Source organism: Protomyctophum parallelum (assembly GCF_964188405.1).
Source record: "Protomyctophum parallelum genome assembly, chromosome: 9".
Lineage (NCBI taxonomy): Eukaryota > Metazoa > Chordata > Actinopteri > Myctophiformes > Myctophidae > Protomyctophum > Protomyctophum parallelum.
The window spans coordinates 35717832-35729339 of NC_139706.1; the positions used below are offsets into that span (position 1 = coordinate 35717832).

At 40.2% G+C, this 11508-nt stretch overlaps 2 protein-coding genes across 3 annotated transcripts in view; both read left to right on the top strand.

Annotated features, from left to right (window-relative positions):
• ppm1lb (protein phosphatase, Mg2+/Mn2+ dependent, 1Lb) overlaps positions 1-6452 on the top strand; it is a 64406-nt gene extending 57954 nt beyond the window's left edge. For both annotated transcript variants that reach the window (XM_083772469.1, XM_083772470.1), the window contains exons 3-4: positions 1132-1293; positions 4066-6452. In XM_083772469.1, coding sequence (XP_083628595.1) covers positions 1132-1293; positions 4066-4421 — 518 coding nt within the window. In that variant the 3' untranslated portion in view covers positions 4422-6452. The remainder of the gene's footprint in view (positions 1-1131; positions 1294-4065) is intronic.
• A 1481-nt stretch (positions 6453-7933) lies between these two features.
• On the top strand, positions 7934-9296 carry LOC310863889 (ADP-ribosylation factor-like protein 14). The gene is made up of 3 exons (XM_083772411.1): positions 7934-8333; positions 8460-9213; positions 9244-9296. The coding sequence occupies exons 1-2, from the start codon at positions 8019-8021 to the stop codon at positions 8766-8768; spliced, it is 624 nt and encodes a 207-aa protein (XP_083628537.1). The 5' UTR covers positions 7934-8018; the 3' UTR covers positions 8769-9213; positions 9244-9296.
• Positions 9297-11508: the final 2212 nt, after the last annotated feature.

Here is an 11508-nt window from a genome sequence, read left to right on the forward strand (position 1 = left end):
CTCATCTCATCTCATCTCATCTCATCATATATCATGTAATAAACAGAAATTATATGTAACACTGCATTATATCAATAAGCAAATGTGGTATGTGTAATGTGGTATCCTTCCCTACAAGTACCATTTCTTTGTGTTTTTTCATTTTTTCTTCCCACTCTAAGTATTTCCCCTCTCTCACCTAGTTATAAAACATAATATAAAATCACCCTCTTTCTCTCTCTTTGCTCATCAGTCATCTCTGTCCAATTTTCTCTCCAGGCATCTCCATATGTTTGGTTTCTGAACGGTTTAAATGATTGGGGAACCAGGGAATTGAACTAGTTTAATTTCATTGAAAGTTTCTGAAAAGGCCCTTTATAGAGCACTTCCTACAGCGGTGCAAACATGACACCAAGGTGTCTGTGGAACTTACCGTACTTTAGGGATGTTTCTAAAGGTTCATAGGTAGTTCAGATCCACACTATGACATTGATGCCAGCCGCCTTTGTTCCCTTATTGAACACAGTGACCCCAGGAGGACACAAGCCAACATCACCAAAGAGAGAATGCAGTCATACATTTTTGCCCTGTTTGCTGTAGTCCATTGAGCATAACTATACTGGTTGTTCTCTCTCTCTCTCTCTCTCTCTCTCTGTTTCCCCTCCTCAGGGTGGTCCAATCTCCCCCCTCCTCACACACACACACACACACACACACACACACACACACACACACACACACACACACACACACACTTTCTTGTTGTCTTTTCTCTCTCCTCTGTTGCCGTCTCTCTGGTCTTGTCTCAGTTTAAAGTGAGCAGATGGCCAAACAGGCAGATCTGTGTTCTCTCTACATGGCCTTGGATCTAACACAATAGGTCTCAGAGTCTCAGCCCAGACTCTTCTCTCTGCCTGGCTGAGAAACTAAACAAAGACAGGAACACAACGGAAGAAAGCACAGCAGCCCGAAGAGGAGGATGAAGAGGGAAACTTTTTGAAGTGCTTTCTTCAAGGCATTGTTTGCAGGCCACAGATGTTTATATAGGCATTGGATGTGTTTTTGTGCATTGAAGGATGTTTCTCCTGTTGTTTCTGACTTGGTTGAGGTTATTCTCAACATGAGTCCTGTCTCACCCCCCTCCTCTTGCAGGTACTACATGCTTGGTTGCACTGCTGTCTGACAAAGAGTTGATAGTGGCCAATGTTGGAGACTCGCGTGGAGTTCTGTGTGATAAAGATGGAAATGCTATTCCTCTGTCGCATGACCACAAACCTTACCAACTCAAAGAACGCAAGAGGATAAAGAAGGCTGGTGAGCATGCATTTTTGTGTGTCAGTAGGTACATTATTTTCACATCTGATTCAGAGCAGATGGACTTGGCTTTAGTTGAACGATAAAATAAATTCCTGAGGGAACATCAAAGCAACTTCCATAGTCATATTTATTTAAGTGAACATTGGACACATTGAGCCTCAGTATTGGCCTCAAATTCATTTTAAAAAACTGATTTCAGTGAGGTTAGATTATTTAATATCATAGACCAGTAAGTAACTAATAAGACCAAGTTTAGTGGCACATTAAATGATCATCTGCACTCAGACTTAGGGCTGCATTTTTGGGGGGAAATGAACCAAAATATTATGACTATTATGACAACCTTGTAATCATGAAACTTGGTATTGTACATGTACAACCTTACAGTCTATGTGTACAACCCATACCTATCCATCAAGCTGACAAAGGAACAATACAATCACAGAAGCCATTACAGACCACTTGACCAAAGATACGAACAGGGAATTAATAAAGTTATAAAAACATTGTTTTATTCCCCAAATCATTATTTCCAATAATCATGGTTAATATTTTCAATTAGAATAATATTAAGCAAACATAATCAGGATTATAGTTTTTTTAAGGGGCACGGTGGCACAGTTGGTAGTGCTGTCGCCTCACAGCTAGAAGTTCCTGGGTTCGATTCCCGCTTGGGGCGCTGTGGGTGCTGGCGGCGTGTTTCCTCCTCCGCGTCATCAGTGCCCATACCCGAAGGTGGGGTTGGCGAAAGGGCCTTTCTGTGTGGAGTTTGCATGTTCTCCCCGTGTCCCCTAGGGTAGGTACCCTCACAAAAACATGCCAGCCGGGACACCTGATGGAGGGGAAAGGAACTGGTTGGAATAACGTGCTCCTTCCACGCGCTACGTCCAACCAGGGAATCTCCCCCCTGTCAGGTGTAAAGGAGCAACTTGGACACTCAAGCATGAAGGAAGCATGAGTTAAGTCCGTTGCTCTCCCTAGGTTGGCGGAGGGTGTGTAGAGCCCAGGATCACATCACAGGATGATTGACACAGGGGTGAAAAATGGGTTACAAAATCGTGGGACAAAAAATATAAGAAAAAAAAAAAAAGGATTATAGTTTTAGACAAAATGGTGAAGCCCTACTCAGACTATACATTTCTTTGAATCATTTATCTCCCATCCCATCTGTATTTTTTGTCATATAAACGATTTTTATGTAATGACAGCTTGCCAGATTTTGAGTCGTTATTCAGTTGGGCATTGAGATGGCTATCTGTCGCCATCTAATGGTCACTTTGGGTATTGAACGTTTTCAGATGGTGAAGACAAGACAACTACTCTTATTTGGAGTAGATAGAGAGCACTTTGACACTGAACTAAACATGGTGGTAGCCTATTGCCAAACACAATCTAGGAAATGATATTCATATTACACCAAAAATGTCATGTTGTTTAATAATGATATTGGAGTAACGCTGTTGACGTGCAATAAGTCCACTCTTGACTCAGACACTAAGAAAAAGTGAAAGAACATAACTTCAGTGTCTTCAGTGTTTTCTTCAAGAGGAAATGATTGCACAATAGTTTTGTTTGATGCAAGCTTTTGGCCACATATGGATTGCATAAACCATATAGGCCTACTAAATAACAGACCCAGCTGTAAATATTAAGAAAGAAAATAATATATACATATACTTGAGTATATACAGAGTTGTTGCAATGGTTGTAAAGAATATGTTTAAGTAGTTGCCAGTTGGCCACATCTAGCTTGTCAGTGATGAGGGTGTTGTTCGATTTGATGTTTATGTTTGTAAACCTGGTTTTTAGTTCCAGAGCTCACAAGGATTTTTTTGTTTTCCTCTGCTTTATCATTGATAGAGTTACTTTTTGCGAATAGTGCAATTAATGGTCTGATGAAAAGCAGCTCAGTAGATGAGTCTGCGCCTTGCTATTTGTATTCTTCCGCTGCGAGGCAATCTGGGATCTCATCTTACTGATATGAATATCATGAATATCTAAATTCATGGTAGTTGCTATAGAATAGTGGTGAGAGCGGCCTACTCTAGAAGCAATGGCTATTTTAATAACACGTTTCCAAAGTTTAAAAATGTTCTAAGCACTGTGTCCTGCAATTATATATGTTACATGTAACATGTGACTAACCATCATAATACAGCACCCACTATTCCTGCTTAATAAGTCAAATTCTTAGGAAGTTATTTATTGTTACCAAATATGGGAGTCTGAAGCCTCTGAACACTTCCAGTGAAATTCCAGTCCTGACTCTGCTACAGTACATACCGGATGTGAGATTAATTGAACCGTATCCAATAAAAACAATCGAATTCCCTAAACGAAATGGTTATTGAACAAATGGAAACATATTGGTGGCATTGATCCATATACTTTTATTTTCTTTCTGTTTCCTGAGAATCAATGGCATCATGCTTCATAAAGATTAATGAAAATGCTGCTAGTTGGTATGGAGGACCAAAAATGTCTTTCAACTCTGCTCTATGGTGGTAGTAACCTAATATAATAAGAGTTTTAAAACATTAGGTAATAATAATAATAATATAAAACAAAAACATTATAATACAATATTATGTTTATAGGTAATAAACAGTAATAAGTTGTAGGTTTAGACCGGGTTAATTCCCATAGTCTCTGTATCAAACACACCTTCCTCATCTCTTTTTATCATGTTGTTCTCTCATACTCTTGTACATCACTGTTCTAGTGCCTATATCTCCTTTCTCACTCCCTCACTTTTTTTCCTGTTTCCAGGCGGCTTCATCAGTTTCAATGGCTCCTGGCGAGTGCAGGGCATTCTGGCCATGTCTCGCTCTCTGGGCGATTATCCGCTGAAGAACCTAAATGTGGTCATCCCCGATCCTGACATCATGTCCTTTGACCTGGACAAGCTTCGGCCGGAATTCATGATCCTTGCGTCGGATGGCCTGTGGGATGCCTTCAGTAATGAAGAGGCGGTCCGATTCATCAAAGAGCGCCTGGACGAGCCCCATTTCGGTGCCAAGAGCCTTGTCCTCCAGTCCTTCTACCGTGGTTGCCCTGACAACATCACTGTTATGGTGGTCAAGTTTAAAGGAGCTGCACGGGGTGGTAAGGCCGGTGGGCAGTAGGTCACTAGTCACAACCCACCACTGTATCTACTATGTTTGGATTTATGTATTTATAAGATGGGCAGGCTTATGGTGAAACATTTAAAATAAGACTGCAACTTATGGGTCACGAAATGTAAATGGGAGCTAGCCATTCAATACATCGATCTCTCTCTCTCTCTCTCTCTCTCTCTCTCTCTCTCTCTCTCTCTCTCTCTCTCTCTTCATTTGGTCTTGGCTGTATCTTCCAGGTACTACAGCATGAGCTAGGTCAATAAAAGGTTTGACATTGTGAGTGTGTGTCTGTGCACACATTTGAGAGATTGAACGAAAGATAAATGTGTTGTTATCAGAGTGTTGATATTGCACACACATTTTAAATTTGCCAGACGATAACAAAAAAATAAACACCACTCAGTGTGGTGTTTTCGCTACTATTATCATAATTTTCAATGTTATAGGTCTTTAACTAAAATATTTGTGTCTGTCCACTAATATTAGTTTATTTTGTCTAATATGCTAACTTAGATTTGCATACTGTATTACATTCACTGATGTTTCCTAATCGACTGCACTGAAATGCTACAACTGGGACGTTCGGCATGTTTTTGTTTTTTCTTTAATCAAATACATTTCAACGGCGCAAATTGTTATTGTCAATGAATTCCCTTCATACATGAACAATGAAAAATATATTCTCCCTCACACTCTCACCACCATTCTAGTTGTAGAAGCGTGATCCAATGATCCATGCACCATTCCATCTCTTTCATTTGTGTCTAATCCAAATATTATTCTTATTTCCTTTGAAGAGTTGCTTGATGTTTTAGATCATCATCTCTAATTTGATTATTGATTAACTATTGTAAATTACTCTACTCCAACAGGGGTCTTCAACTGGGGGTCCTCAGAGTTACTACAGTACACCAAATGTTTGTGTCATAGGATTTATTTTTTATTAACCTAGAACTAACTTGAACCCTAGAATGCATTTTCGGAGTGGAAAATAGCAGATCTACACAAGGTGTTGTGAGCTTGTAGATCGGCTATTTTCGGCAAAGAGGTTTGGTGTGGAGGAAAAAGAACAGATTAAGTACAAGTGTTCTAAGTATCGAGGGTTTATTTAAGTGGTTAACTGTCTGAAAATACACATTAACATGAATCCAACACAACACTACACAATGGCAATGCTGTCAAACAAGTCTATGAAGCTATCTATGAAATCTATGCATTGTATATTATACAATATGTAGTGGGGGTCCCTCTCTCACTCAGCTAAAGGGTCCTTGGCCTGAAAACCGTTGAAGACCTCTGCTCTACTCTATAACTCTGTTCAACCAATCTTCAGAATTACATAAAACTGTAACATATGTCATCACATCACACTCATTTATCAAGATTGTGTCAACTTACATGATATCAATAACTGTAGTCCAACAGCCTACTCTATACACATTGTATATGTACTGTACAGTTTAATTTCTATTTCCCTGAACTGTCACCTGAATATGTATTAAGAAGCCTTTGAATGAAATATGTACTTGTTGCCTTATTTTTGTAAAACTGTTCATTTCCTGTTATGAAGTCTGCTGCCAAAACTAACTTCTTGTTTCTTAATGTAATGCAGTTGAAAATGCCATGCACATAGCACGACATAGACATCATACCGGTATCATAAATGTAGAATTGCATATTTAAATGGATGTCTCCAAGAGATGAGAAATAATTGTAACATGAATGTACATATCGCTGTTAGTATCACCTTGTCCCTGTCTATCCAGCAATGACTTAAAGCAATGCACCTGGCCCTGGATTGTTTAACATGAGGTATTTACTAGACAAAAACTGTTTGTATGTGCTTTTTCAGTTGTACATTCTTCTTCCAGAATAATGTATGTTATCGAATGTTTATGTGCTGTTTGTACTTGTTTTGTTGACTTTAATAAATTGTAAAAATGAAGAAGAAAATAAAAATATTAATCTGTGAATTTTCAAATGTAAATCAAAAAGACACATTAAAATGAAATATAAATGAACATGCTATGTTCTCTGTGCTATGGTTATTTTTTCAATTCTCTAATTATGGTCAAAAGGTATTGTCAGTACTCATGGAAATGTCCTTCAAGTAATTCTATTTAATAGACACAGGCAGAAAACAAACAACATACACATTTTAGCACGAGGCATTCTTACAAAACCAATAGTGTACATATACTAAAGGCCAGGCCATAAGAGCAACTCAGTCCATAGAGTTACAGTGTAAAAAGAAATGACCAGAGCCTAGGCTATCAAAAACTTCTAGAATATAATAAGTATATGCTTGCATACCAATATGGACTACAGTATATACACACAAGATACACAATACTACATAAGAAGCGTTATTGAAATGCTGCACCCGTTGGAATGTTTGTATGTGCGTGCACCATTCGCGTTATTAAATTGCACTCAGACTGGCATTCAACACAACACCATTAAATGTTACTTAATTTAGAGCATTTAGTTTATAAGATACCGTATAATAAAGAATGTATCCCTATAGAAGTGCTCTATCTCTTTCATCACCTGTTTAAAAGCTAACGTTTCTACACCCTGCAACCTCAAGGAAGACACACCATGACCTACTGAGTGGAAGTGACACATTTTCATGCCTGCATGTGCATATAAATAGCAATACTGCAATGTAGAAAATTACTTGAGAAAAAGTACAAAAGTAGCTATGCCTATTACCTATTGGTATCCAAATGTATAGTGTGCCCATAACCCATATGGACTGTTTCAGGTATATCACCTATATAAGAGTGAATAAAGCTTTGTGCTGAAACACTATATTATTCGTTGGCTGGCAATTCCTCTGACTGTTAAAGAACCTTTCTAGTAATTAACTATACAATAAGTTTGTACGAAATGTTGCTTGAAATTGAAAAATAAACAAGAATCCTATTAGATATAACGTGAGTGCTGGTATTCTTTTCTATGAACTGTATTTAATTAAGTGCCCCAGAGCTACAACAACTTCAAATATCTGGAAGCTGCACACACCTGCCAAGTCCACAGACTACAGTATTGTTTGTTGTGTTTGTAAGCTCTCACATCTCATTAATTTATAAACTGATGTCACCCGTGTGGGAACTGGGAAACTGGACCATGAACTAAAACTGCCCTGTGTGTGACGTCAATGATTGGAGACAAGCATCCGGGATGAAACAAAATCCATGTGTGTGTGTGTGTGTGTGTGTGTGTGTGTGTGTGTGTGTGTGTGTGTGTGATGATGGTCTAGGGCAGGTGTGATTCAACTCCATTGACAGAACTGTAACCAGAGAACTCTGTGCTCCTCTAACATGCACAGTCACCCAGAAGATATAAAAAGCTTTACTGAAAGCTATGTAATGACTGGCGGAATCTCACAACAACTGAGGGGAGGGGTCTCTCTGACTCATGTGTACATAAGGCATTCCGTTTAGCATCCAGTCTTTATAAGAAACCATACAGAGCACAAACACGCAGACCTCTCCAAGCTAACAGATTATACAGCCATTACCACTGGACGCACTTACGCAGTTAAGCATAAAGAGACCAGCTGCACTTCTTCAGACAACGGGATCAGTGTTTTCAGACATGGGCATTCATAGTTCCAAACCCCAACAGCAGACACAGGTTCTTATGCTTGGCTTGGACGGAGCAGGGAAAACCACCCTGCTGTACAAGCTGAAGTACAATGAGAGTGTGATTACGGTGCCAACCGTAGGATTCAACGTTGAGATGCTTCAGACTGAAGAAAAGGGCCAGGAGTTGACAGTTTGGGATGTAGGTGGACAGAGAAGGATGAGGCCTCACTGGAGACACCACTATGCTGATACAGCTGGCCTGGTATTTGTGGTGGATAGTTGTGACCTGAGGAGGCTAGAAGAAGCTCGTAAGGAGCTCGATCAGGTAAATATATTTGTGTAAAAACGAATCTATTCTAAACATAATAAGGCCTGCCCTGATTTTGTCCTGGAAACAATCTGCTGTTGTTGTTGGTCTTTACTCAGTCCTAATTTCTTCTTTTCTACTTAGGTTCTGAGATCCTATAGTCTCAAGAAGGCCCCTCTGGTGGTTCTGGCCAACAAGCAGGATGTTCCTGGTGCTTTAAGCCCCGAAGAGCTCAGCCTAAAACTGGACTTGAAGAGGGTTTGTGGGGGCAGGGCCTGGTTTGTTCAGCCCTGTTCAGCGACAACTGGAATGGGACTGGAGGAGGGTTTCAGAAGGGTTGTTTATCTGTTAAAGACTTCACTGAAAAAGACTCAAAAGGACATCCAGGATTCAGTCAACAAACTGAAGCCCAAGGGTTTTACTATTATGAAATCAGGGCTGCACTGTGGTTAGGATGAGTTGAATCTCTTTGGCTGAGAATCTCTTTCTCAGGCTCATGATTCCCGGTTTATGTGGGGTCCCTTTAGCCTCCTGGTGTGACTCATCAACAAGTGACCTCGTGGTCTAGAGATGAGATAGGGCAGCTGAATGAGAGATGACCACTGTTGATCTCCATGGTGAAAAGAAGACTTATACTTTGCATGGTTGCAAAAAGTAGGTGTATTTCATTGTTTCTCCCATGGTTATTACTGAGGGTGGTGTGTGGGCTTTATAATCCTGGATTATCCGGATTGGGGAATTGAGGAAATGGCAGGTGCTTCACGAGCTGTTAGGAACGGCTAGAAAAACTATCCAAGTTGGATTGTTTTGTCTAAAACTTAATGGGAAGAATCTAAGAAAAAGATTTTACCCAAAAACTCCTTGATTTACATTTGATTTCTTTCATTGATGTTAAATGGTTTAATGTAAATGTCCTTGTGTGTACTAGTCCATCTCAACTTGGAACTGCACTCCTATTGCAGTTTTGTTAAAGCAGAAAATAAAAATGAATTATAAAACTAAATGTCCAACGTTCATCCTTATCATACCAGACTTGACTTCATTTAATTTCACACTTGGTCAATTAATGAGAGAGAGAGAGAGAGAGAGAGAGAGAGAGAGAGAGAGAGAGAGAGAGGATACAAACCATTGTGTGTACACTGTTTATTATACCCTACACTGTTGGGTATAATAAATTACATAGAAATCAACTACCGTATATAACCTTAATTCAATTACATTTGAATAAATTGCTGCTACTTGTCGTGAATGTTTTTTATACTAAGTGAATGCAAAAACATTGAAATACTGCTTTCAAAAGTATAAAGCTAACGTCTTTTTAGTTTCACAAGATAGTATTACCCAAAGTGTTAATGTAACACAGCTCTGTTTACACCTTTATTTTAGAGAGAGAGAGAGAGAGAGAGAGAGAGAGAGAGAGAGAGAGAGAGAGAGAGAGAGAGAGCATGCATTCATCTATGAGTTTTTTGAGTGGTGCCACCACTCCAAGGAACAGCAATGTCCGTGTTCACCGTCCTATGTGTTGGTTCACGTTAATGAGCACCAGTATGAGGAGTACCAGTAGGGGCGCTGTTGTGACAGAAACAGAGAGAAAGACAGTGATGCACTGTTGCCTATGAGGGAGAGAGAGAGAGAGAGAGAGAGAGAGAGAGAGAGAGAGAGAGAGAGAGAGAGATGGGGGGGGTTGCACCACTCAGTTCACACGAGTGTGATTTTGTGTGTGAAAAAACATTGGGTGAGGGGGAAAAGGGGGTGGCATAGGAGCGAAATTAATTTAGTCCCTTGTTAGTGCACATGGTTTGTTGAGCTCCCTCTGGGTGTGGACTTCATTGACATTAAGGAAGTATTTAGACAGGTACGGGTATCTTGGTAGTGTATTGAATCTTGTGGACCAGACCCATTGCAAGATGCTGTACTCTGTCGTCAACCCATTCCAGCCTGTCAAAGTGGGCAGGGGTGAGGTGGTTTCGGGGGCAGAGTCCAAGTAGGAGCCTGACCAGTTTGTTTTGGGAAGTCTGGAGCCTTGTTTTAAGGGCCTTTGAGCTGCTGTGGTACCAAGAGGTGCATGCATAGCCGAAGAAACCTTGTTAGGGTCTTCATGGTGTTTTTGTCGACCAGTGAGGAGATTCTGTATAGGAATCTTGTTCTTTGGTTGACTTTTTTGATTAAGTTTGGTGGCCATTTTATCGCTGGAAAGATTTGCCTCCAGAATGGAACCTAGGTAGGTAATTTCCTCTTTTTGTGTGATAATACTGTCACCCACACTAATCAAGAAGCCATCTGCCTTGCTGAAATTACTGCTTGATCCAAAAATAATGGATTCAGGTTTCCCCAGGTGTACGGATAGTTTGTTATCCGTGAGCCAGGTGCAGATTCTACCGAGTTCAGAGCTGAGGGCCTTTTCAACCTGCAGTTTGTTCCTGTACGAGACCAGCTGTGCTGAGTCATCTGCGAACAAGAACAAGTTGCATTTACATAAATTAGGAACAGTAAAGGCCCTAGTATGCTTCCTTCTGGAACGCCACAGCTCACTGGGAGGGGAGGGGACAGTGTTCCGTTCACCTCCACCATCTGTTCTCTCCCCTCCAGCTCACTGATGTGCTATCAAAACCAATTGCTTTTAGTTTGTTAACCAGTATGGAGTGGTTCACGGTGTCAAAAGCCTTTTGGAAGTCCAGCATGACCATGCCGCAGTATTTGCCAGCATCCACCTCTTGTTTGATGTGGTCACTCAAATTCGTACATTCATTTCTTTGTGGCAAGATACTTTTCAACCTGTTCATATAGACTATTCTTTAGATCACCTTTGAGATGGAGCTAAGAATAGATATAGGGTGGTAGTTTCAGGGGTCTAATTTGCTCCCTTTCTTGTGCAGGGGGTTACTTTGGCCAGTTTGAAATATTGGGGGACCTGTCTCTGTTTGATGGAGAGGTTTATTATGTGGGTGATGATTGGAGCTATATAGAGATGGCCGAGTCTCTGAGAACTGTGGAGGGAATATTGTCATGGCCAGTGGCCTTGTGGGATTGAAGGGCACTCAGTTATTTAAGTACCTCCTCGGTTGTTACCATTGCCAGTTTAAAATCATCATCATCATCATCATCATCATCATCATCATCATCATCATCATCATACTATATATATATATATATAGGCTATGTCTGCGTGTGTGTCTGTCTGTGTGTCACTGTG